The sequence below is a fragment of the Glycine soja genome, chromosome 2 (genome assembly GCF_004193775.1).
Source record: "Glycine soja cultivar W05 chromosome 2, ASM419377v2, whole genome shotgun sequence".
NCBI classification, from domain to species: Eukaryota; Viridiplantae; Streptophyta; class Magnoliopsida; order Fabales; family Fabaceae; genus Glycine; species Glycine soja.
Genome location: NC_041003.1, coordinates 9,774,402 through 9,796,254, shown reverse-complemented (window position 1 = coordinate 9,796,254; position 21,853 = coordinate 9,774,402). Strand labels below are relative to the sequence as shown.

The window sequence follows — 21,853 nt, the reverse complement described above, 5'->3', positions numbered from 1 at the left end:
TCGTTATCTGACGATCTTTTCAAAGGATATTCTTGAACTTAGTTTTTTCCTAAAAGATTTGTTAGACTTTAAGATTATGTCTATGAAAAAGGTATGACAATTTTTCAAATGCTTGTTAAATGCCGAAGTTACTTAACCGGCCTTTATATATATAAAAGCAAGACATTTAATTCATAAGGACAAGAGTTTAACTCAGTTATAAAAATTCAACCCGTAATCAACTCTACTAAATTACTAAGATCAAATTAACTATTAAGTCACTAATTAAATTACATGAGTTGATCTATATAAAAATAATTAAAAATTTAATATCCTATCTCAAAAATAATTTTCTAATTCAGAACTTAATGTCTCAATGATACCTGATAAAATTATAATACTACAAATAAATGTATTTATTGTAATAAATTATATATTTGATAAGACATTTAACTTAATTTTTAATTTTTACACCCATTTGTTATAAATATATTCATAAAGGGATTTATTAACAAACATCCTATTTTCAGTTGAGTGCGTTACCAATCAACACAAACAAATTGGAAAAAAAAACCTTTATTTTAATTTTAATTAATTTATTTAAGGATATTATAATAATTTAAAGCTTAATTAAAAAAGTGATTTCTCTCTCCTCTCTCTTATCACACTACGTATCAATGGATTTCATTATCATTTATCTCAATTATTGGTACGATTTAATCTTCTTCCTTCATCATCTTGATATGTCACCGATGACGATAAATCAAACACCGAGTACAAAACCTTAGATTGTGCATCAGTCGGTTCATCGCGTCTCGGTTTGACGTGCCGCCACTGGCCACCATGCTTTCGATAAGTAGAAAAGCAATCCTAACCTTGCAAGGCATCGTTCCTGAGCTTTGTTAAAAACATAAAGATATGCTTAGTATTGTTATTTATTTCACCCATATTTTTATGATTTGACCCCATTGCTTTTAAAGTTTTTAGTTTTCATCAATTGCCTCTAATTGATTAGTTTTTTCTTCATATGTTTTGTTGCTTTTATGTTATTTTGTTTGATATTGTTGGGTAATTAATATTCCCACAAAAAAAATTACTCACATCCACCAAGGATCGTGAGAACACAACAAATATTACATCAAGAATTTAACGTGGTTTGATACCTCTTGTCTATGTCCACGGAATCATCTAAAAAAGTATTTCACTATCACAAAAATGATTACAAGATTGTAATCCACCCCAAATAGTATATCGCTCTACATACCCGAGTATTCCACTCAATGGTTACAAGAAATGATAACACTCTCACACAAAGACACTTTTCTCTCAACAAAATGACTTTATTTCACAATCTCTATTCTCATACACTCTCTCTACATGTGTTGTATTTTTCCACTAATTCTCTTCTCTATTTATAATAAAGATTACCACCAACTATAATAAATAAGCTTTCTAGGAAGTTGAAACAAAAATAACTTCCAATGCATCCATTCAATTAAGGTTCATATAGTAAAATGTAATCTTTCACTTTGTATTTAAGCCACTTAAACCTTAATGATAAAAATCCAATTCTCAATATGCATGCATCTTATCTTTTGGCTTGAAACTCTACGATTCTCCCCCTCAAGCCAAAAGAGAAATATTTTTCAATCAATTTGAAAGCAAACAAACTCCCCCTCCAACAGAAGTCTCTCCCAATACTTCAACAATATTAGAAAATTTCATTTTCTTCTTCACTTTGCTATCATGGTTCCTCTTCAAGGCTTGTTCATCCAAATAGCAAAGGTTACTTTTATTTTTCTGCAACACCAAGTATCTCCCCTTGTACACCTTGCATCCCCACTTTGAACCAACATACTTATTCCCTTGTGATGTCATCTCCCCTATAGAAATCATATTGACAACAGCAGAAAGTACAAACCTCACATTTGAGAAAGTTCGAATAACATCATCATGGAGCTTCATCCTCACGATTCATATGCCTTCAACCTTCATTGTTTCACCATTTCCTAACTTGAAATGGTCGAATTCTCCATCAATTTTCAAAGTATCAAACATTTCTCGATCTCTGCAATTGTGCTTTGAGGTAGTAGAATCAATCACCTATTTTGTTTTAGCAACCTCATCATTTGTTGCCATAAACACGCCATCTTCATCTTCAACACTTTTTACTACATTAGCTTGGGAGTTGGTGCCATCTTTGTTCATATCTCTTAATTTCCTTAAGTTCCCCTTCATTTATTTGCACCCCACTTGCACATGACCATTCTCACCGCAATAGTAACATTGTATGTTACTCATATCTCATTGCAAGCGTTATTGTAATTTTGATCTTCCTCTTGGCCCATCATGTCTTCTTGAATGATTCCTCCCTTGCTCAGACTCCACCACAACTATTGCATTGTGTTTATTATCAACATTTTCAGTTCTCATTATTCTCTCATTTTCTCTAAAAGCAGCAATCACCTCATACAAATTTAAAGTTGATCTTCCCACAAGCAATGTTTGAACCAAAGTTTTGAAGGACCTTGGTAGTGAGGCCAACAACAACATCGCTTGCTCCTCATCAGAGAGTTTATCATCTGTATTCAACAATTGACTTACTAGTTGGTTAGCGACTTTGACGCATAGATATCCACAAGGCCTTTGGTGTTGTCTCCTTCAACACGGTGTATTTTATCTCGGGAATAAGGGCTAACTGAATCATGCTCACAGTCATCCTTTAAATCTTAGTCTACTCGGTTTCATTTATAGAAACTGGTCTTTCATCTTCTAATGCCTGATCAAGACCCTGTTGCACTAAAAGGTCTTGAATAGTATTTTGCCAAATCATAAAATTTATTTTTTTCGTCAAACAACGGTATCTTGAACCTTTGTGTGCTCTCGGCCATAGCTCTGATACAACTATTGGGTAATCAACGCTCCCACAAATAAAATTATCCACACCCACAAATGATCGTAAGAACACAACAAAGATTACACCATAGAAAAATAATTACAAACACAGGAATTTAATGTGGTTTGACACCTCTTGCCATGTCCACAGAATCGTCTAAAAATTTATTTCACATCACAAAAATGATTACAAGATTGTAACCCACTCCAAATAGTGTATCATTCTATAAGAAATGATAACACTCACATAAAGACACTTTTCTCTCAACAAAGTGACTTTGTTTTATAATCTTTCTTCTCACACACTCTCTCTACATGTGTTGTGTTTCTCCACTAATTTCTCTTCTCTATTTATAGTAAAGATTGTCACCAACTATAATAAATAAGTTTTCTTGGAAGTTGAAACAAAAACAACTTCCAATGCATCCATTCAACTAAGGTTCATATAGTAAAATGAAATCTTTTACTTTGCATTTAAGTCGCCTAAATCTTTGTGATAAAAATCTAATTTCCAATATGCATGTACCTTATATTTTGGCTTGAAACTCTATAGGTACTTCATTTCTTTTAAATTATAAATATATTTTTAGTCCCTTTAAAGTTTTTAAGTTTGATTTTTCTCCCTTTAAATTTTTTTATCCATTTTTTGTCTCTTAAGCTTTTCAAGACCAAAACTATTGCATTTTAAAAATAAGAAGAAAAAAACTGACAATTTTATAGAAAGAATAAAACGAAATAAATTTTAAAAATCTTATTCTATCTTATTTTATATTTTAATTTTATATGTATGATAATCAATAATATTATTATTTTTTAAATAATTTGCCCCACTAATTTCGGATCTTGAATTCGCCACTGTCCGCAACAATGTACGCACTCCACAATGTGTCTTTAATCTAAGCGTTGGTATTTTGCTCCTATGATGATGTGTCCATGAGCAACAACATGAATGCAGCGGAGAATGACGATTGTGTGATCTCTAATGACATGGTGGAGACGATGTTGATGCAAGCAAACCACCCAATAGAGCCTAGGTTAGTGGCGTCCATCTTCGAAACAAAAGCGGAAAAATGAATTTTATATGCAAATGACTCATTACCTATTGTAATTCTTGTGACTATTTTTTTCTATTGTTTTCTTTGCATGTAAATCAATAGGTTGAACTGATGCTATTGCTACAGCCAGTAGCATGTCCATGGAGGCGGGTTGGGGTTGCAGAAAACGTAAGGGAAACACGTTGATAGGTAAGATATACCGGAGAGAGAAATCATATTTTTTTTAATTAAGTATTAAATTATTGTAATACTCTTAAACAAACTAATTAAAATAAAAAAAGATAAAGGTTTTTTGTCCATTTTTTGTGTGTTGATTGTTAATACGCTCAAATTGAAAATGGAATGTATGTCCATTAGCAAATCTCATTCATAAATTAATAAATATATAATTTTTAAAATAATGATATATTATAAAATTTATTTTTATCATATATAAACTAAAAATATATGTTGGTATAGTGGTTTTTCTTACCTTCAAATGTCATAAAGTCTTGGGTTCTAGTCCTCTCAAGGTACAATTTTTCCACAATTTCTTGGGGTGGTATCATAGTGAAAAAGCCTAAAATACTTTAAAGACACCCTTCCAAAAGCTTAAGCTCCTTCCTTCCTTTTATTTTCTCCCTTCTTCTCCTCCTTCAAGTTTTCTCTCCTCTTTAGAGCTAAAATCTTTGAAGTTCACTCAAAGGAGACCTCATGGATGTGGTTGAATCATGATTGGTTGGTTTTGATGTAGAGACCTCAATATATTTCCTATTTTTTCTTCTCAAAACCCAACTTGGAGATGTTTGTTGTTAAGGAAAGCTTATCCTTTTTTCTTGTTTTATGGTGGTTTTGAGTTGTTTGATTTAAATCTTTAAGTTCTTTTGTTGGGATTTAGTGTTTAAAAGCTTAAGGGGTGATTATTGATGCATTTATTGTGAGTTTATATGTTTGGATAACCATTAATAACATCGAAAGCTCGAATTTTTGAAGGAATAATGTTGTAGAATGCAAATTGGCTTAAGCAAAAAAAAAAAAAAAAAGGCTTAAGTGAATTTAGGATTGTTTGTAAGTTTTAGCATTATGGAAGAAATTGGTTGAAGTCAAGTTTTTTTTTGCTTAAGTGAATTTTGGAAAAAATGTGAAGTCTAGACAAAATAGAGTTTAAGCTGAGAATTTTGAGCTTAAGCAGGTTTTGGAAATCTAGCGAATGGTTTAAGCAAAAAATTTATGGCTTAATCCAAATTTGGGTAGAATATTTCTAGAAAGATTACCTCTTATCATTCTATGAAAATTGTGTATGTGTGTTGGGGGGTGCGTGTGCGTGCGCGTGCGTGGACCTTGTGGGTCTAGTCTTTTAAAAAAATTACAATTTCAAAATGAATATATTTTTTTCTTCTAAAAAATAGTCAATTACACTTAATTATATATATATATATATATATATATATATATATATAAAGTCTTAATAAATCTCTAACAAATATTCAATTATAAAATTTTTAACACAACCAAGTAAATTTTTAACAAAAATGCAAATAAATTTTGGACTGAGCTTTTAAGATTAATTGGGTTTGAATTAGGCTTATCTAGTAGTTCCAAGTTTGCGGGTCAACCTGCGGTCCAAACCCGTACAGCTCATGGGTTATGCGGGATGAACCTAAAATCCTGTATAGTCATAGTTTTTTTAAAAAATTGGTCCATGACCCATGCAGACCGTGGGCCCCATGGACCGATCCATGAACCTAAGCCTTAGCCTATTTATCCATCTCTACATGCATCTCATTTGTCCAAGTAAACCTCTTTCATGTTGATTTCAATCCTTATAGGTTTAAAGGAATCTTACCTAAGAATCATGACAATTAAATTATGACCATAACAAATAACTTCAACGAATCTCCTAAAACAGAAATATGAGTATTTGATCGATGCATTTGAATTTTCTACATCTCATCCACTATAAAAACTATTAAACATAAGTTACATCAAATCACTTATACCAAAAATGAATCCAAATGTAGTAAATAAAAATTATTGTAATGATAACAATATGTTTTTTTAATGAATAATTCTAAATTCTCCTAGATCATCCTCATATACTCTTTTATGGTAAGTAATGAATGTGTTTTATAATTTCAACACATTAGATGGATTTACTTTTTATTCAATACTTACTATTAAAGATAGTAGAAGAATTTGTAGGAGAAATTAGTAGCATATAACATTATTCTTTTTTAACATCTCACTCATTAATAATATGTAATTTATGTAGTTATTATAGATTTGATTGCATTTGAATTCAATGTGGTAAAAACAGTGTAGTTGGACAAATGTGTGTTATTCTTCATCTCATTTAAAAACAATATGATTCATAATTACATATTAGACATGACTCAATTTACACAATTGGATGGAGATTATATATCATACATTTTTCTAACTGTACTAAATCATGTTTAGAAACAATTTTTTGTTGTTTGGAGATTAGATATCATACATGACTCATGGGTAATTATGAAATGTAAAAAAAAACACGAAAGATGGGGGATTTAACATTAACGCAAAGAGAAAGAAACTAAAATCAAATTTCATTACATGCACAAGTGAATTTGTTAATTACTTGTACTTATACTTTAAATTATTATGATTATGATTATTATTATTTATACCTTAAAGATCAAGAAAATAAAATGGATAGGAACTTAGTTAAAGTTAACAATTTTAGATAATGATTTTTAGAAAGAACTCTCAAGTGATAATTCTAAATATATCGAGAAAAAAAATATTTTCATAATATTTTAAAAACTATAATAAAATAGAATTCTTTTACATTAAAAATAAAGAGTCATTAATGTCACTAGAATTTTATCTACTAAAATACCCGCCGACAACGACCAAGGTTAAGTTTAGGACCTTTTTTTTCCTTAAATGCTTTGACATTTTTTATTTTCGTAGGCAAATAAAGCATTTGTTGTCAATGAAGCATTGAACTACAAAACAGTTTTGGAGGAAACCAATAAAACCCCATTAATTCTCAATACAATATTAAAAACAATCAATTAGTCATTTACGAGAAATAGTCTTTAATCTTTTTTAGAACCATATTGTAACTTTGCTACATCTAAAAAGGAAAACTTGCTACTATTGTTCCATCTTAAGAATGTCACCAAAAATTATTTTAAGCCTCACAATGATAATAGATGTTATAGAATTTATTAAATTGCATTTTATATTAAGAAAAGTTAATTAACTTTTATGTGAAATTCTAGTTATATATTTTATAAAAATGAAATAAATTAAACCAAACTCTTTCTAAGAAGAAAGTGAGGTCACAATGTAGTAGGCATGACAATAAAAACCAAACTCATGGATTTCCGTTCGAACAAAAAAAACTTGCTTTGACCAGGGTTGAGGTTGAGGGTCAGGTTTTTTCCAACAGGGAAGTTGGATTGGGTTTGGGTTTGTCATTCCTTGTCTCGCTCTCGTATCCACAGTGTTACATATATTTTTACAATTATTAACAATATAGTTATATATTTATATATAATTTTATTATTATATTAATTATTAATTATATAATTATTTTTATATTTATTATTTATAATTATTAAAATATAGAATAATTATTTTAATAGTTAAATAAATAATACCATAATTATATTACTAATTATAACAAAATTAAAAATTATACATTGAGCTAAAAATGTAATTTAATTCGTAAATATGTTTTTGTTATTTATTTTTTATTAAATTATATATAATGGTTGAATTATAATATAATTAATAACTTAATCTATGATTTATTTAGTTGATAAAGTTAAAATGGAAGTCCAAGTATCGAATTCATAAGGACTTTGTTTGTACTTTAGTTGATAAATATCCAATTTGTAAATAAGAGATGAAAAAATGCAATAGAGAGAAGAAAGAAAGAATTTGAAATTAAAATGCAAGAACAAGAAAATAAACAAGAATAAAATACAAATGATGATTATAGAATTTAAATATGTTGGGGTCTAGCATGCCTAACTACTCTTGATGCAATATTAAGATGTTTCTCTATTTAATGTTATTTGAATTTCTACCCACATCTACTAAGACACTTAACCTTGATCCCTCACGATGAAGAATCTAATTTATCTATTTTCTCTCCCATATTCCTTTGTAAAGATAAAAATAGTAAATTGCATTAAGTATGGAGATGTATGCAGAGGCAAACCAAGTCACTCTATCCCTAGCAATGAGTTGTTTAGATATTTTTTTTCCAGTTCTTTAAAAGTTACCATTTCCCAATTTATAATTCCTAGAAACAAATGCATGGATGATCAGACCATACCATAAAATGAAGAGCAGAAAAGAGACAATAGAAACAAAAATTGCATTTAATAGATAGTAAGAGAAGTCACATTACAAGGGTGTTAGCTGTTAGGCTCCCAACAGAGGGGGTTTAGCCTCTCGTGACCATGAGAGACTTTATACTTTAGAGGCTAATGTGGATGGAAGAAAAAAAAGGGATGGATAAAGGAAGAGGGGAGAATGGCTAAAGAGAGAGGGTTTCCCCTATGAGAAATGATCAGGTGTATTCAATAGAGAGCATTGAGTCTGGGTGTGTCTTTCTCCTTTGTTTTCTACTCCTTTTATATGTCTAAGGTAGCTTAAAATCCACGTGACCTCGCGCTAAGTGCACCCCTTCTGGGCTTAGCGAGATGACTTCGCGCTAAGCGTGATCCTTCTGGGTTTAGCGGAGTGATCACGCGCTTAGTGCTGGATTTTGCGCTAAGCGCGACTTTGGACTTCTTCGTGCTAAGCTTGAGCTTGCTCGCTAAGCATGGCTTATGCGCAAAGCGAGATGTCCCTTTCAACTTTTTCTTCAAGGATTTGCATCAATTTTCCTCTAAACCCGAAGTATCTACCTTTTATAGAAACATGGATCGGATAAGCAAACCCACCCCCAACCCGTCTCGTTGTCATTCCTATGAAATATTCTTGTACACGGTATTAAACTATATATTTAATGCATTATTTATTAGAATGCAAAGTAACACGATTTCCGGCATTCCTTTTTCAAAAAAATAATATAAAATTGGGGTGTTCTTAGCCTCTCACCATTTATATTTTCTCTTTGCAACTTCATAAAGTTTGTCACCTTAATATAAATGTATCATTCTCCAATCTTCCTCCTTAACCCCAAAACCAAACCTCTTAGCCTCTCTTTCTTTTTATTTCTCTTTCTCTCCACCTTGATGGCAGAAGATCAAGGTTCACATGCTATAGACTTCCATTTGGGAAACCATTTATTAGTTTCCTCCAATTCTGATAACTCGGGAGAAAGTAAAAACAACATGAAGCCACTGAACCAACAAAATGAAGAAGGTGAAGCACTCGTGAATAAGAAGCGAAATCGAGAGATCGCGAGTGAAAATGAGAAAGACAATATTACTAGCGATGAAGGGTTAGATGGAAAACATCCAGAATCTAATAACGAAATGTTTGACGACCTTCGTGGTTTGCTTCCGCAACTTCCTTCCGAGGTATGTGTTTAATTTAGTTCGTTTTCATTTGTCAAGGTTTTTGAAGGGTAATCAAGAATTTTAATAATTTTACTATTTATGAATATTTTCCCTATATTAATCATTTAATGATGTGACTATATTTATCTTTTCTTCCCTTATGAACTTTATTTGTCTAATATATGTCAAGTTTTTCATCCCTTTCCAACATGCATAGTTAGGAAATATAGAAAGGGCACAAAGCTCTATCTTTCCATTTACCTTAAAAGTCATAAACAAATTTTTATGGAGGTTTGTTTCAATCAATTTTATGGAAATTGAAAGCAATATATACTTCCTCCTCTATTACTAATTATAAGATTTTTTTCAAAAATTTATTTATCTTCTTTTATAAGACTTTTTTTTATAATTTTAAGATACTTAATTATTTTTTTCTTACATACTTTTACTTAATTATTTTATTTCTAAATATTATTAAAAAACAATTAAGTAAATAAAAAGATATAAAAAAAAGAAGATAATTTTAGAATGATAATACACATGTTGAAATAGTTTTAGAAATGGATCAATCTAAGCCACTGAATGTAGATCAAATATTAGGCATTCTTATTGTGCCATTTTCTTGCCGTATTAAATCATGTATGTAATCAAATTTGTTTCAAATTGGTTTGATTATAGCTTTGTTTGTTTGAAAACAAAACTATTATTATGTGCTTTGACGAATTTGGTATTTTAACATTAAAATACTATTATTATTATTTAAAGATCAAGGAAATAGCGGTGGGAACTTGGGTAAAAGTCAACAGTTTCAAATAATAGTTTTAGGGGAGAACTCTCAAGTGATAATTCCAAATATTCTAAAGAGAGAAAAATAATACTTTTCATAAATTTTGGAAAGTTACACTGCAATGGAATTCTTTTAAATTAAAAATAAATAGTCATTAATGTCACTAGAATTATCTCTACCAAAATACCCACTTCAAGACAACAACCAGAGTCAAGTTTAGGATGTTTTTCTAAGATGCTTTGATGATGCTTTTTATTTCGTAGGCGGATGAAGCAACCGTTATTAAGGTAGCAGCTAACTACATTAAAGGTCTGGAGGAAAGCCGCAAAAGGCTAGGGAAAATAACTAAGAGAATGTTCCCATATGTTTTCAAAGAAATAATGGGAACTTCAGATACAATTTTAATCAATGGGAAGAAGAAATTAGAATTTGACAAAGTATGGACTTCTTCAAACATGGTCTTGAACATTCATGCCAATTGGGCCCAATTCACAGTTTGCTCCGCCTACAAGCCACACCTCTTGAACACCATCACTTCTGTGTTGGAGAGGCACAACATAGAGGTCATTGCTGCCAACGTTTCATTCAATCATAATGAAAATGGAAAGACATGCATGATTCTAGTTCATGTAAGTTTTAAACTTGATCCCCCACCATGTTTATTGCACACATACATGCATGCAAAAAATTTTGCCTTCCTAGTTGAATATTTAGGAGACAATGATAGACCAACAAAAAAAAAAATGAAGTATTTTAATACTTACACATGTAGTGCCAATGTGAATATGGTTTAATTTAATTTAACTCAATTGAATTGTTGATCTTGTAGGCAAAACAAGTTTCAGATGAAAATTCAGCTGAGGAGACTTACAAGGATGCGTCTGGAGAGATTTTCTCATTGATCTCTTAAAATTAAGGGTGATAAAGAAATAAACTTGTATTCTCATCGTGTTAGAAAGCTTTAATGCCTAAACTAGGACAGTTCTAAAGGCAACTGAATAAATGCTTTCACATTATGGTTTTTTTTTTCTTTTTGGATCAGCAGTTTTCATGTGTGTGGTTTAAGCGTGCTCAAGGTGAACCTTTGTTCAATAAATAAAATATATCAATCGTTGCTTGAATTTAAAGTGCATTGTTATATAAAACATTAAAATTTTAAGATAAATAATATTTTATTCACATTAAAACAAACTCACTTTTATGAGTGGCTAGCCTTTAATTTATTGAAGGAGACACAATGAGAATCCCATCAACACCTATATCATGAATTTAAATTTTTTATTCTTGAACATTAAATTTACGCTGTTTAAAATGCTGAAAACATTTTATTATTATTATTTATTTTTTGACACGTGGCTTCTTGATTATTTTTTATTTTCTTTTACTTTAAGAAACAATTCCTCGTAGAATTACTTAAGCCCTGCCGCAGTGGTTTCGAGTTTTTATTTTTGGTTTTCAAATAAAATTTTCAAAGCAAAAATATGTTCAACAAAAATAAAATTAAAATAGTTTTACATTCATTTTGAAAATCTAAAAAAATAAATTTGTGAATTGAATTTTTTGTTTTTAAAAATACACTCTTATCATGATATCATCACTATTTACTATTTTACTTTATAGTCACTCTCACTGTTATTAATGTCACTCTCATCCATCCTCATCCATACACCACTAAATCGCTATCATCCTTATGACTGTCAAGCCACTTCAATCTCTACCATTTCATCCTCTATGTCATTATTGTTATCATTATTTTATAGTGAAACAAAGTAAAATAAAATAGTTGATTCATTAATTTTATCTATTCAATTTGTAATAACATTTTAAAAAGTAAAAACAAAAACACTGAAACTAATAATTAAAAACTTAAATGGGGCCTTAACTAAAAACAATGTTGGCAGTTGTGAATTTTGCAGCACCTAAGGATAGCCTCTGTAGCGCACCAAGCTGCAAATGAGGAGAATATTCAAACTTGTTTCTTAAGTTACTTATTTTAAGATATTATTGTTTAATATTTTTAGTATTGAAGAAGATATTAATATCTAGGTTGCTTAAAATTAAGTTTTGTTGTTTCTATAAGAAATAATTCCTTATAATTAAAAACATTTTTTCCTCAATTAAAAATATTGAACTTAAATTTTAATTGAAACAAAAGTTTAAGAGTAAATAAAAAGGTTATAAAAGTGCGGCTCATTTAAGGGTTGTTTAAAGTTATACTTTGAAATAAAATGTATATGAATTACTTAAATATGATGTAATATTGTGGGGCCAATTAATAAAAGATATAAAACTTAAAATGAGTTGCTTTAATTGCATTCATTGGAGGTGTTCTAAAAAGATATATCACTAGTAAATTAATATATAAATTAATTTATATTTAAATATATTAGTATATATTTATTAATATCCAATATATTAATATCTAATAAATATATACTAATTTATATTTTTTATTTTATTAATTTATATTAACTAATAATATTAAATATTATTATATTTTAAGTTATCATATCAAATACTTATAAATTAATCAATACATAAAAATAATATTAAAGTTAATGAATATACACTAATAATATTAAAAATTAATAAATGAAATACTAATACATTATAAATTAGGATGAAACATGATTTTGGTTATCCAAAGTCCTGTAAAAATAATTTGATTGCATTTGGTTCTTAGTATTTTCAAAATTTCTCTGTTAAGTTCTTATTTTAACTTTGTTAATTTTGTTTGTTAAATGTAAGTTATATCCACCTGTTGCAGACAATGTAGTTGAGAATCAAACGGTTACCGTTAATACACCGACTGATACTTTTATACTAGAATCAAGTGTCACCACCAACAAACGTGATAAATGAGTTTAATTGTATATATTTGTTTGAAAATAATAAAGTTGTGTTCTATTTTTTATATTCTTATAGGGAACAATGAAGGCTAATGCTAGAAATTAAAATAATGTTGAAATAGCTACTATGTAAACTCTTAACAGAAAAAATTAATGGAGTTAATAAAGAACTTTAGATGAGAAATTTGAACATTTTAAGGATCAAATGTAATGAAACTAAAATTAATATGCGTCAATATTTGAAGGACCAAAATCATATTTAATCTTATGAGTTATTTTATTAAATATTTATAAATTAAATCATGTATTAAAATAATAAATATACACTAATCATATTAAATATTAATAAATAATAGTTTATATTCTTAAATACTTATAAATTCAATCATGTATAAAAATTATATTAAATTTTAATATATATATATATATATATATACAACAATAATATTAAATATTAAAAAATAAAATATTAAATTCTAATATATTAAAAAATATGTTATTAAATATTTCTAAATTAATAAATATGTAAAAAACAACATATAATGTTAATAAATATACACTAATAATATTGAATATTAATAAATTAAATATTAAATTTTGGGATTAAATACGTTTTTAATCCTTCAAATTTAGGCAATTATTTTTTTAGTCCTTAAAAAATTCTGTTTTTATTATTCCATCAAATATTTTAAAAGCTACTTTTAATCTCTATTGTTCCTTGTGTTGATAGCATCACAATTTATGGCATTTTTATATCATTTGATATATTTTTTCATTTAATTTATTTAAAATAATTTATGACATTTTAAAACCATAAAAATATATAAAAAATCACTACAACTTCACATTCATGTTTTTATTTTTCTTTTTTAAAAATTGCTAGAATATGTAAAAAAAATGGTCATCAATATGAGTAAAATATTTTGTGGTTTAAAATAACCAAAAATCATTTAAAATAAATAAATTTTGGTGGTTAAAAACCACCACAAAGTGTGAAACAATGAGTATAATGAATAAAGAGAGACTAAAAGCAACTTTTAAAAATTTAAGGGACTAATAAAAATAATTTTTTTAAGGACTAAAAAAACAGTTATCCAAATTTGAAGGACTAAAATATATTTAAGCCTAAGTTCTATTATCAAATACTTATAGGTTAATAAATATATAAAATAATATTAAATTTTAATAAATGTAATTTAATAAATATATACTAATAATATTAAAATTAATAATATATATAAATTATTATATACTAATATACTTTTGACCACCGTGTCATTAGTTTGAATGATATTGGGATTGATCATATTAAGCAATTTCTTGGTTCAAGTTTTATGGATAAAAAAATCTTATTAAAGACTACTAAAGATGGACAATCGAATTCTCTGATAATAAATTACGATAAAAATAATATTGCAAAATATTTTTTTTATTTAATATTAGTTTTACTTATGTTTGTTACTTTCTTCTTTCACTTTTGGGAAATGATGGAAACTTTATATTTTCTTTTTAGTAACAATAAATGATAATTACAAAATTATATACAACATTTGAAAATGAATTGTTTGGAGGTTTCTAAATGGGTTGCATACAATCCAACCCATTTACATTTTTATGGTTTGTAAATGAGTTTTGTTTAGCGCACTCAATTAGATGAATTAGTAAACAAAAGAGAAGAAATTACATAAATTTCTCTTGAGGTTTGCTTTATTTGCACATATTTTTCCTTCTTTTAAAATCATTACATTAGCACCTTCTGCTTTAACGGTGTTAAGTTTCCGTTTTGAAAATTAAAAAATATTTATATTAATTTTTAATTCATTTTTAGGAAAATCCAAAATTATCCCTGACTTTTAAATGACCCGAACAAAGGGGAATAGAACTGTGTTAGATCTTCTCTTTTCATCTCCATGCAGCCAAAGGGAGTAACATTCATCGCCATCATGTCGTGCGTCGCCTCCGTGCTTCTCCTCCGAGCAGTGCTAGGCATGTTTCTCCTCCGCGATCATGGTGCAAGGCTCGTTCTTCGCAGTGGTGATACATAAGCCCCTCTCTCTCGTCGCCGTCATGCCTTGTTGTAACTTTTTTGTTTCTATTCGCATCTCGTCGGCGCACGTGTATCCCATGATGTTTTTAAAATGTTGCACATGTATTCCCTGAGGTTGTAAAAGTGTTACACATGCAACCCATGTCTTTTACAAATAATACATGTGCGCCTCCCCTCTATTTTACAAAAATTACACCCAATACCCCTCTCATTCGTTAGAATGTAAAAGAAATGCAGCATACCAATTAAACATCATCAAGAAAAACAAAAAAGAAAATCAACATCATGAAAATTAATCCACAAAACACAAACTAGCACTAGTTTCACCGCACTCAATAACAAAACGGGCCCGCAAAGATTCAACAATGGTGTGCTAAAGATAGGAATTTTAAACAAAGGAATGAGATGGGAATAATTTCGGGATTAAAATTTTAATAAAAGTCATGTGTCTATCATGTAATCTAAAAAATAAATAGAATCAAAATTATTAACAATGAAGGGGATACAAGTGTAACAGGATCACAAAAATTAGGATGTTTTGTGTAGTGTCATAAAAAGGAGGAGAGACATATGTAAATAGTGCATACCTTAGGAGAGATTTCTATAATTTGCTAAAAAATCATAAATTCTCACTTTTGCTCACTGCAAGTTGCAACTTTTGTTTTGGAGATTGACTTAATCTAACAATTGTAAGTTGTAATATAGTTTTAATGGTTTTATTGAATGCTAGTTGCATCCAGAAAAAAAAAATTGAATGCTAATGGTAAGTTGTAAAATAATGAACATTAACTATGGGTTTTTAAGAATTAAGAAGCAATGAAGCAAGAACTACATTTTGAGAGATTTTTTTTGTTAAGAATTTAGATTTCATATTTTTTTAATTATTCAATCTGATGTGTCAATCTAACCCAATTAAGTTTAATTGGATTAGTTAAAAATTAGACTAAATTTAACTCAACTTAAACTATTTACACCCCTAATTTTTTGTATGAAATGATTATTTAGAAAATAATATGATTAAATTTGAAAAGCTTTTTTCATTTTTTACGGTATATTTTTTTTAATTTTAGTAATTTATTTAGATTTATTAAAACCCATTAATGCATAAGATGTACTATGAGTAAAATGAAAAATGATCGGGGAAAAACACCATGTACCTCGGTTCATTAACATTTTTACTTAGTTTGTGTTCAAGATAATAATCTCAGCTTAATTAAAATAATTACAAAATGTAGCTTATTTATAATATATTAATTTATTTTTTACAGAATAATGTATTAATTTCTAGAAAAAATAATAAGAAAACATAATGTAATTTGGGTTCCGACGCCTTTATTTAGGCCTACGGTTTGCTACCCCAAACTCATAAAACGGTAAAATAGTTTGGCCCAATTAAAAATTATAGTGCGCCCACAGAGTTATAAATTATACCATATTTATTGTATTCATTTAAAGATAAATAAATTAATAAGGAAACAAATAATTTAATTTGGGTTTCGTATAATTATTTGGATCAATGATTGGGCTTTGTTGTTAGCACATCTTATCTTGCTACTGGCACCATCTTGTTTTTTTTTATAATTATTTTGACAAAAGTAACCTTCACAAAACCATCCAATGAGTATTATACTAAAACGGAAATTTGTTTCCTTAAATGGGAATGTGCCTTCCCTATCTTAAGCCAAACAATGATAAGACACATCATAGAATTTATTAAATTGTATTTTATATTAATGAAATTATTTAAAATTTTAGTTGTATATTTTCTAAGAATAAAATAATTTAAACCAAGCTCTTCCTTATAAGCAAGTGGGGTCCCTAACGGACCCCATAAAGGTGATAATGAAATATTGGTATAGTATTAGACTATATGTTTAAAGATTGGCAAAATTACATTTTTGGTCTCCCTAATTTTCTCTGATTTTGATTTTAGTCTCCCTTTAAATTTATTCACGAATTTAGTCCCCCAATTATATCCAATTCTGTAAAAGTGGTCCCCATGCTCAAATTTGAACGTTGACTGTTACAAAGGAATGTTGATCGTCACATATCACATTCTGATTGGACAATGAAAAGGTGCACTATTTTAACCGAGTGTGGTATTTTTTTTATTTACCCCAACCTTAAATTGGTCTTCTGAAAATCCCTAGTCTTATACAATCGTGAAATCCCTAACCGTTTTGAGCATAATCCCTAAAATTTTCGAGCATAATCCCTAACCATTTTGGCTTCTTCCTATTCCTATCGTTTTGGTTATATTTTGGAGAAATCCATAACCTGTAAGCTTCTTGCTTCTTCGTATCATTGCAACCGAAACCGAAGCAAAGTTGTTGTCCTATTTGGTAGTTGGAGGTCGTGGTCGCAAATCGTTGTTGTCACCCGAGGCACATCGTCATTGGTGTCGTTCCCATGGAAAGGAGTTCCTCGTCGTATAGCTTGGAGCTCGAAAGTCGCGTGATGTGTTTGTGTAACGTAGAGACTCCACTGGTGACATTAAGGACTGGGGATAATCCAAGGAGGCATTTTTATGGTTGTGGTCTATACAGTGTAAGGAATAATGTATACTATTGGTTATGTTATGGCTTTTCTATTGATTTTTGTGTTTATTTTGGCCATGTAGGTTACAGGTAGAAAAGGGTGTAACTTTTTTTAGTGGCATAATCTACTTGTGAACAATCGTGAGAAGAGGATCACTATAGTATTGATGAAGAAGATTGATGAATTGAAGGTCAAGGAAAAGGGTTTGCAAAGCAAGATCAGTGACATGAAGATGAAGGGAAAAATTTTAAGCATTGGATTGGTTTTTTCTTGGGTCAGTGTTTGCTTATTGGTGTTTTTATTATGTAGCAGGGGAATATGATTTCATGGTGGTAATTTGCTTGTTGGTGTTTTGATTATGTAATAGTTTAGGATGAAAGTAATGATGATAAGTTGGTTTTTTTTAGTCTACACATTGTAATTGCCGAGTGGTTATGTTAATGAAAGAAGAGTTTATTGGTGTTCAACTTTGGTATTCAGATTTGATTGGTTCGACACCATTGATCCACATGCATGTTATTAAGTGAGTGCATAGAATTCCAGTTAACTCTCACTTTCTACAAGAACATCTATGTTCTTTTAGATTAACCACAAGCTTTTCTATGCCCTTTGACACCTCAAACAAAGACAAATCAGCATCACCAGACCAATGTGGTCGCCATGCTTCACAAGCTTTCTTGTTTTTTAATGATTTGTTGAATTTTGGGATGGATCGTACCTTGATACCTCATCATGATAGTCCTTAACTTGATAATTTTGAAGCTTATGTAAAATCGGATTCCCTCTAACAGAGTGATTATCGACTTGTCTTTATACTCCATTATTACATTGTTGAATGCCTCACACATGTTGTTGACTTGCAAATCACATTTGGTGTTTAGTTTAAAAGCATATCTTGTCCAAGCACCAAGGTTTAACTTTTCTAGATCCTTCCAAGCTTTTGCATCATAAGTCTTAATCTGATTCATAGCCTTTTCCCAATGAGGGATAATAGTTGCTCAAGTTGCCATCCACATCAACTCTTTCATATGTGTTCTCGGGTACTTCTTTTTCCAATTACCATACAAATGTTTGACACACAGTCTATGTTCTACGTTATGTTCAAGCTCCTTGATTACCTCAACCAATCACTACAAATAACAGTGAATAAATTAAATAATAGTAGAAATGAAATGCCCGACATCCTTTCTGAATAACAATATCAATTTTAATTTTACCTTTTGTTGGTCAGAAATGAATGCTCAACATCCTTCCTAAATACCATCTAAGTCAGCTATCAAAAGATCAAAAAACCACTTCCAAGACGAATAATTTTCAAATTCCACAATAGCATAAGCAATAGGAAACATTTGATTGTTTCCATCGTTACCTACTGCAGATAACAATTGGCCACCATATTCTCCTTTTAGAAAGCATCCACCCAATCTTATCAAAGGCCTGCAAGTGGTTACAAATGCACTCTTACAAGCCTCCAAACATACATAGATACGTTCAAACTTAGGACCATGAGGAGTTAAGTCACATTTGATCTTCACAGTGTTGTTCTTGTTTTTTTTCCTAGTATCTCAGCAGCATAACTTCTCAAGTGCTTATACTGATCTATAGTTGTACCTTCAATTTTTTTCTATTTCCTTAGCCTTTGTTTTGTATGCCTGATCCATGGTTAACCAGATTCCCCATTTTTCTACACCATAAGCAATTAAGGCTTTTAACTTCATGTCGAGAGTATGCATTAATAAAGACATCAACCTTTTTGCCACCCAATCAGGTGTAGCCTAGCTATTTCTGGCAATTCTAAAGCAACAATGCTACTTTTTGAATGTCACCACCTGCCAATAAGTCACTTGAATGGACTTGTAGACCCATAAGTAGAATGGACAACCCTTTTTTTTATAGATTGCAATGACTCTCTTGTTATCATTTTTTTAACCTTTAGATTTTTCTTAGACATTATACCAAAGGTTTTGATAACCTCTAGAATTTGTTTCTTATTGCTGAATTGCAACCCTACCTCAAACTTTACATCTTCATCATTTTCAGACACCTTAAATCGAGGAAATTTGACTTTTGGATTACTTTCATCGTCACTTCCATCTCGAGTATCTAACTCATTAGAATCTCTAACTTCATCATGATAACTGTGAAATTTAGGTTTAATTGATAGTCAAATCAAACAAGAATGACTAGATTTCCTCTACTTTACTATTTATTTTTAAGAGAATAATGAGGATTTTGATATCATTTTAATTCTTGACCAACAGGATTCAAAAGAAGGGAAATTGCAAGTGTTTTGGAGGTAAATTGATGCAAAAATTGATGCAAAAATTTGGAGGGAAATTGCATCTCGCTTAGCGTGCAAGACAAGTCCAGCATGACGCCTCGTTTAGCGGTCAGCTCAAGCTTAGCACGAAAAAACTTGAAGGCACGCTTAGTGCGAATTCCACATTAAGTGCATGATCACCGTCATACTCATTAAGCGCAGCAGTCATGCTTAGCGCATGATTGCATGAAAATTAAGCTAACTAATGCCTATAAAAGGAGTAGGAAGCGAAGGAGAAAAACACACCGAGACTCAAAGCTCTCTACTAAATACACCCAAAAGCCTGAGCATCTTAAATAGGGGAAACCCTCTCTAGAGCCATCTCCCACCCGCTCCCCCTTTCTCCATCTCTATTCTTCTTCTTCCATCCCCATTAATGTAATTCTTTTCCTACTATCTATTTAATGTCATTCCAATTTTTATTGGTCCTTTTCTATGCTTATTGTTATTGATTATGGTTTGATCATCCATACTCATGCATTTGTTTAGGATCTAGGCACTGGGAAGTGTTTATTTTCTAAAGAATTGAGAAAGGACATCTAAATGAATCATATCTAGTGGATATAATGGTTTTGTTTAGCCTATTCATGCATCTATATTCTTAATGCAATTTACTATTTTATCTCTACAAAGGGATTTAGGAGAGAAAATAGATAAATTAAGCTCTTTCACTTGAGGGATCAGGGTTAGAGTATCAGAGTAGATGTAGGTAAAATTTGGGATAATATTAAATAGAGAAAAATTATTAACATTACATCAAGAATAGTTTTGGTATGCTAGGCCCCAACACATTTTCATTCTAAATTAATCCTCGCATTTAAAAGTGTTTGTTTTCTGTCTTTCCTATTTTCAAATTTTTATGTTTTCAATAATTTTACTCTGCTTTTAACTCCCTATCCCTTTTCTTTAATTAATTGCTTGAAAATTGGGTATATGTCAACTTAAGTACAAACAAAGTCCTTGTAAACTCAACACTCAGGCTTCAATTTTACTTTACTACTTGTGACAATTTGGTGCACTTGTCAATGAGTTAACATATGACCAAAATTAGAATTTGTTGAGTCTGCTTCATTAGTCTCAAATGTCGATTGACCAGTTTGTGTAAATGTTTCAAGGTCCAAGGATTCTGCCCAATTCTAGTTTTCTTCAAAGTCATTATCTGAAACTTCACTATAATCACTGATATCATCATCTTGCTTAACCTCAACATCATCCTCCACATCACTCGCCACCACAGCCTCAACCACAACCTCCATCTCACCTTCAACACCAACCTCATGTTGAGCCTGCACCTGAATCTCCACCAAACCTTGTTCATCAACCTGAACCTTCGCCCCCATGTCACCTTGAACACCAACTTCCCCTTCAACCTACACCTGAACCTCCACCAAACCTTGTTTATCAACCTGAACCTCAACCAAAGCCTATCCATCAACCTGCCCCTCAGCCTCAACTTCACCCTCCACCATAGCTTCAACTTCACCCTCCACCACAGCTTTAACCTCAGCCTCTACTCCATCAATTGCAACAACCTCGTCAACCTAAACAACATTCAACTTTTTTTTGAGGATGTGTCAATCACCCCCTGGTCCACATAGACTTCAACCACATTGAAGCCAGAAACATCTTTAGCCAATTGCAAAATATCAGAGTCAGAATTAAGTGGCTTCAACTCTCTGCTCAGTGCTTTTCTGGGGTCCCTATGCCATAAGCACTTGAATTATTTGTACCCGAGAGAGTTAATCAACTCCTTGAAGTCAATATAGGACATAGTATCCATATCTCAACCCTATTCTTCTTCTTTGATCTGACCATTGGTATACAGAGTAAAGGGCTGATAAATGAACATCCCACCATGGTGAATTTTTTATCTCACTGTTTGTTCTTCGGTTGGCCT

The 21,853-nt window shown here is 30.3% G+C and overlaps 1 protein-coding gene across 1 annotated transcript; it reads left to right on the top strand.

Annotated features, from left to right (window-relative positions):
* The first annotated feature begins 8,989 nt into the window (after positions 1-8,989).
* On the top strand, positions 8,990-11,329 carry LOC114370798. Its single transcript, XM_028328187.1, has 3 exons — positions 8,990-9,436; positions 10,466-10,831; positions 11,032-11,329. Exons 1-3 carry the CDS (start codon positions 9,062-9,064, stop codon positions 11,110-11,112), a joined length of 822 nt encoding a protein of 273 aa, XP_028183988.1. The 5' UTR covers positions 8,990-9,061; the 3' UTR covers positions 11,113-11,329.
* Positions 11,330-21,853: the final 10,524 nt, after the last annotated feature.

What these genes read in the sequence shown, in the direction of transcription:
- LOC114370798 (XM_028328187.1), top strand. Translation starts at nt 9,062, where the DNA reads ATGTATCATTCTCCAATCTTCCTCCTTAACCCCAAAACCAAACCTCTT. An exon ending in TTCCGCAACTTCCTTCCGAG is followed by an intron (nt 9,437 to 10,465) that starts GTATGTGTTTAA and finishes TTTATTTCGTAG; the next exon opens with GCGGATGAAGCAACCGTTAT. An exon ending in CATGCATGATTCTAGTTCAT is followed by an intron (nt 10,832 to 11,031) that starts GTAAGTTTTAAA and finishes TTGATCTTGTAG; the next exon opens with GCAAAACAAGTTTCAGATGA.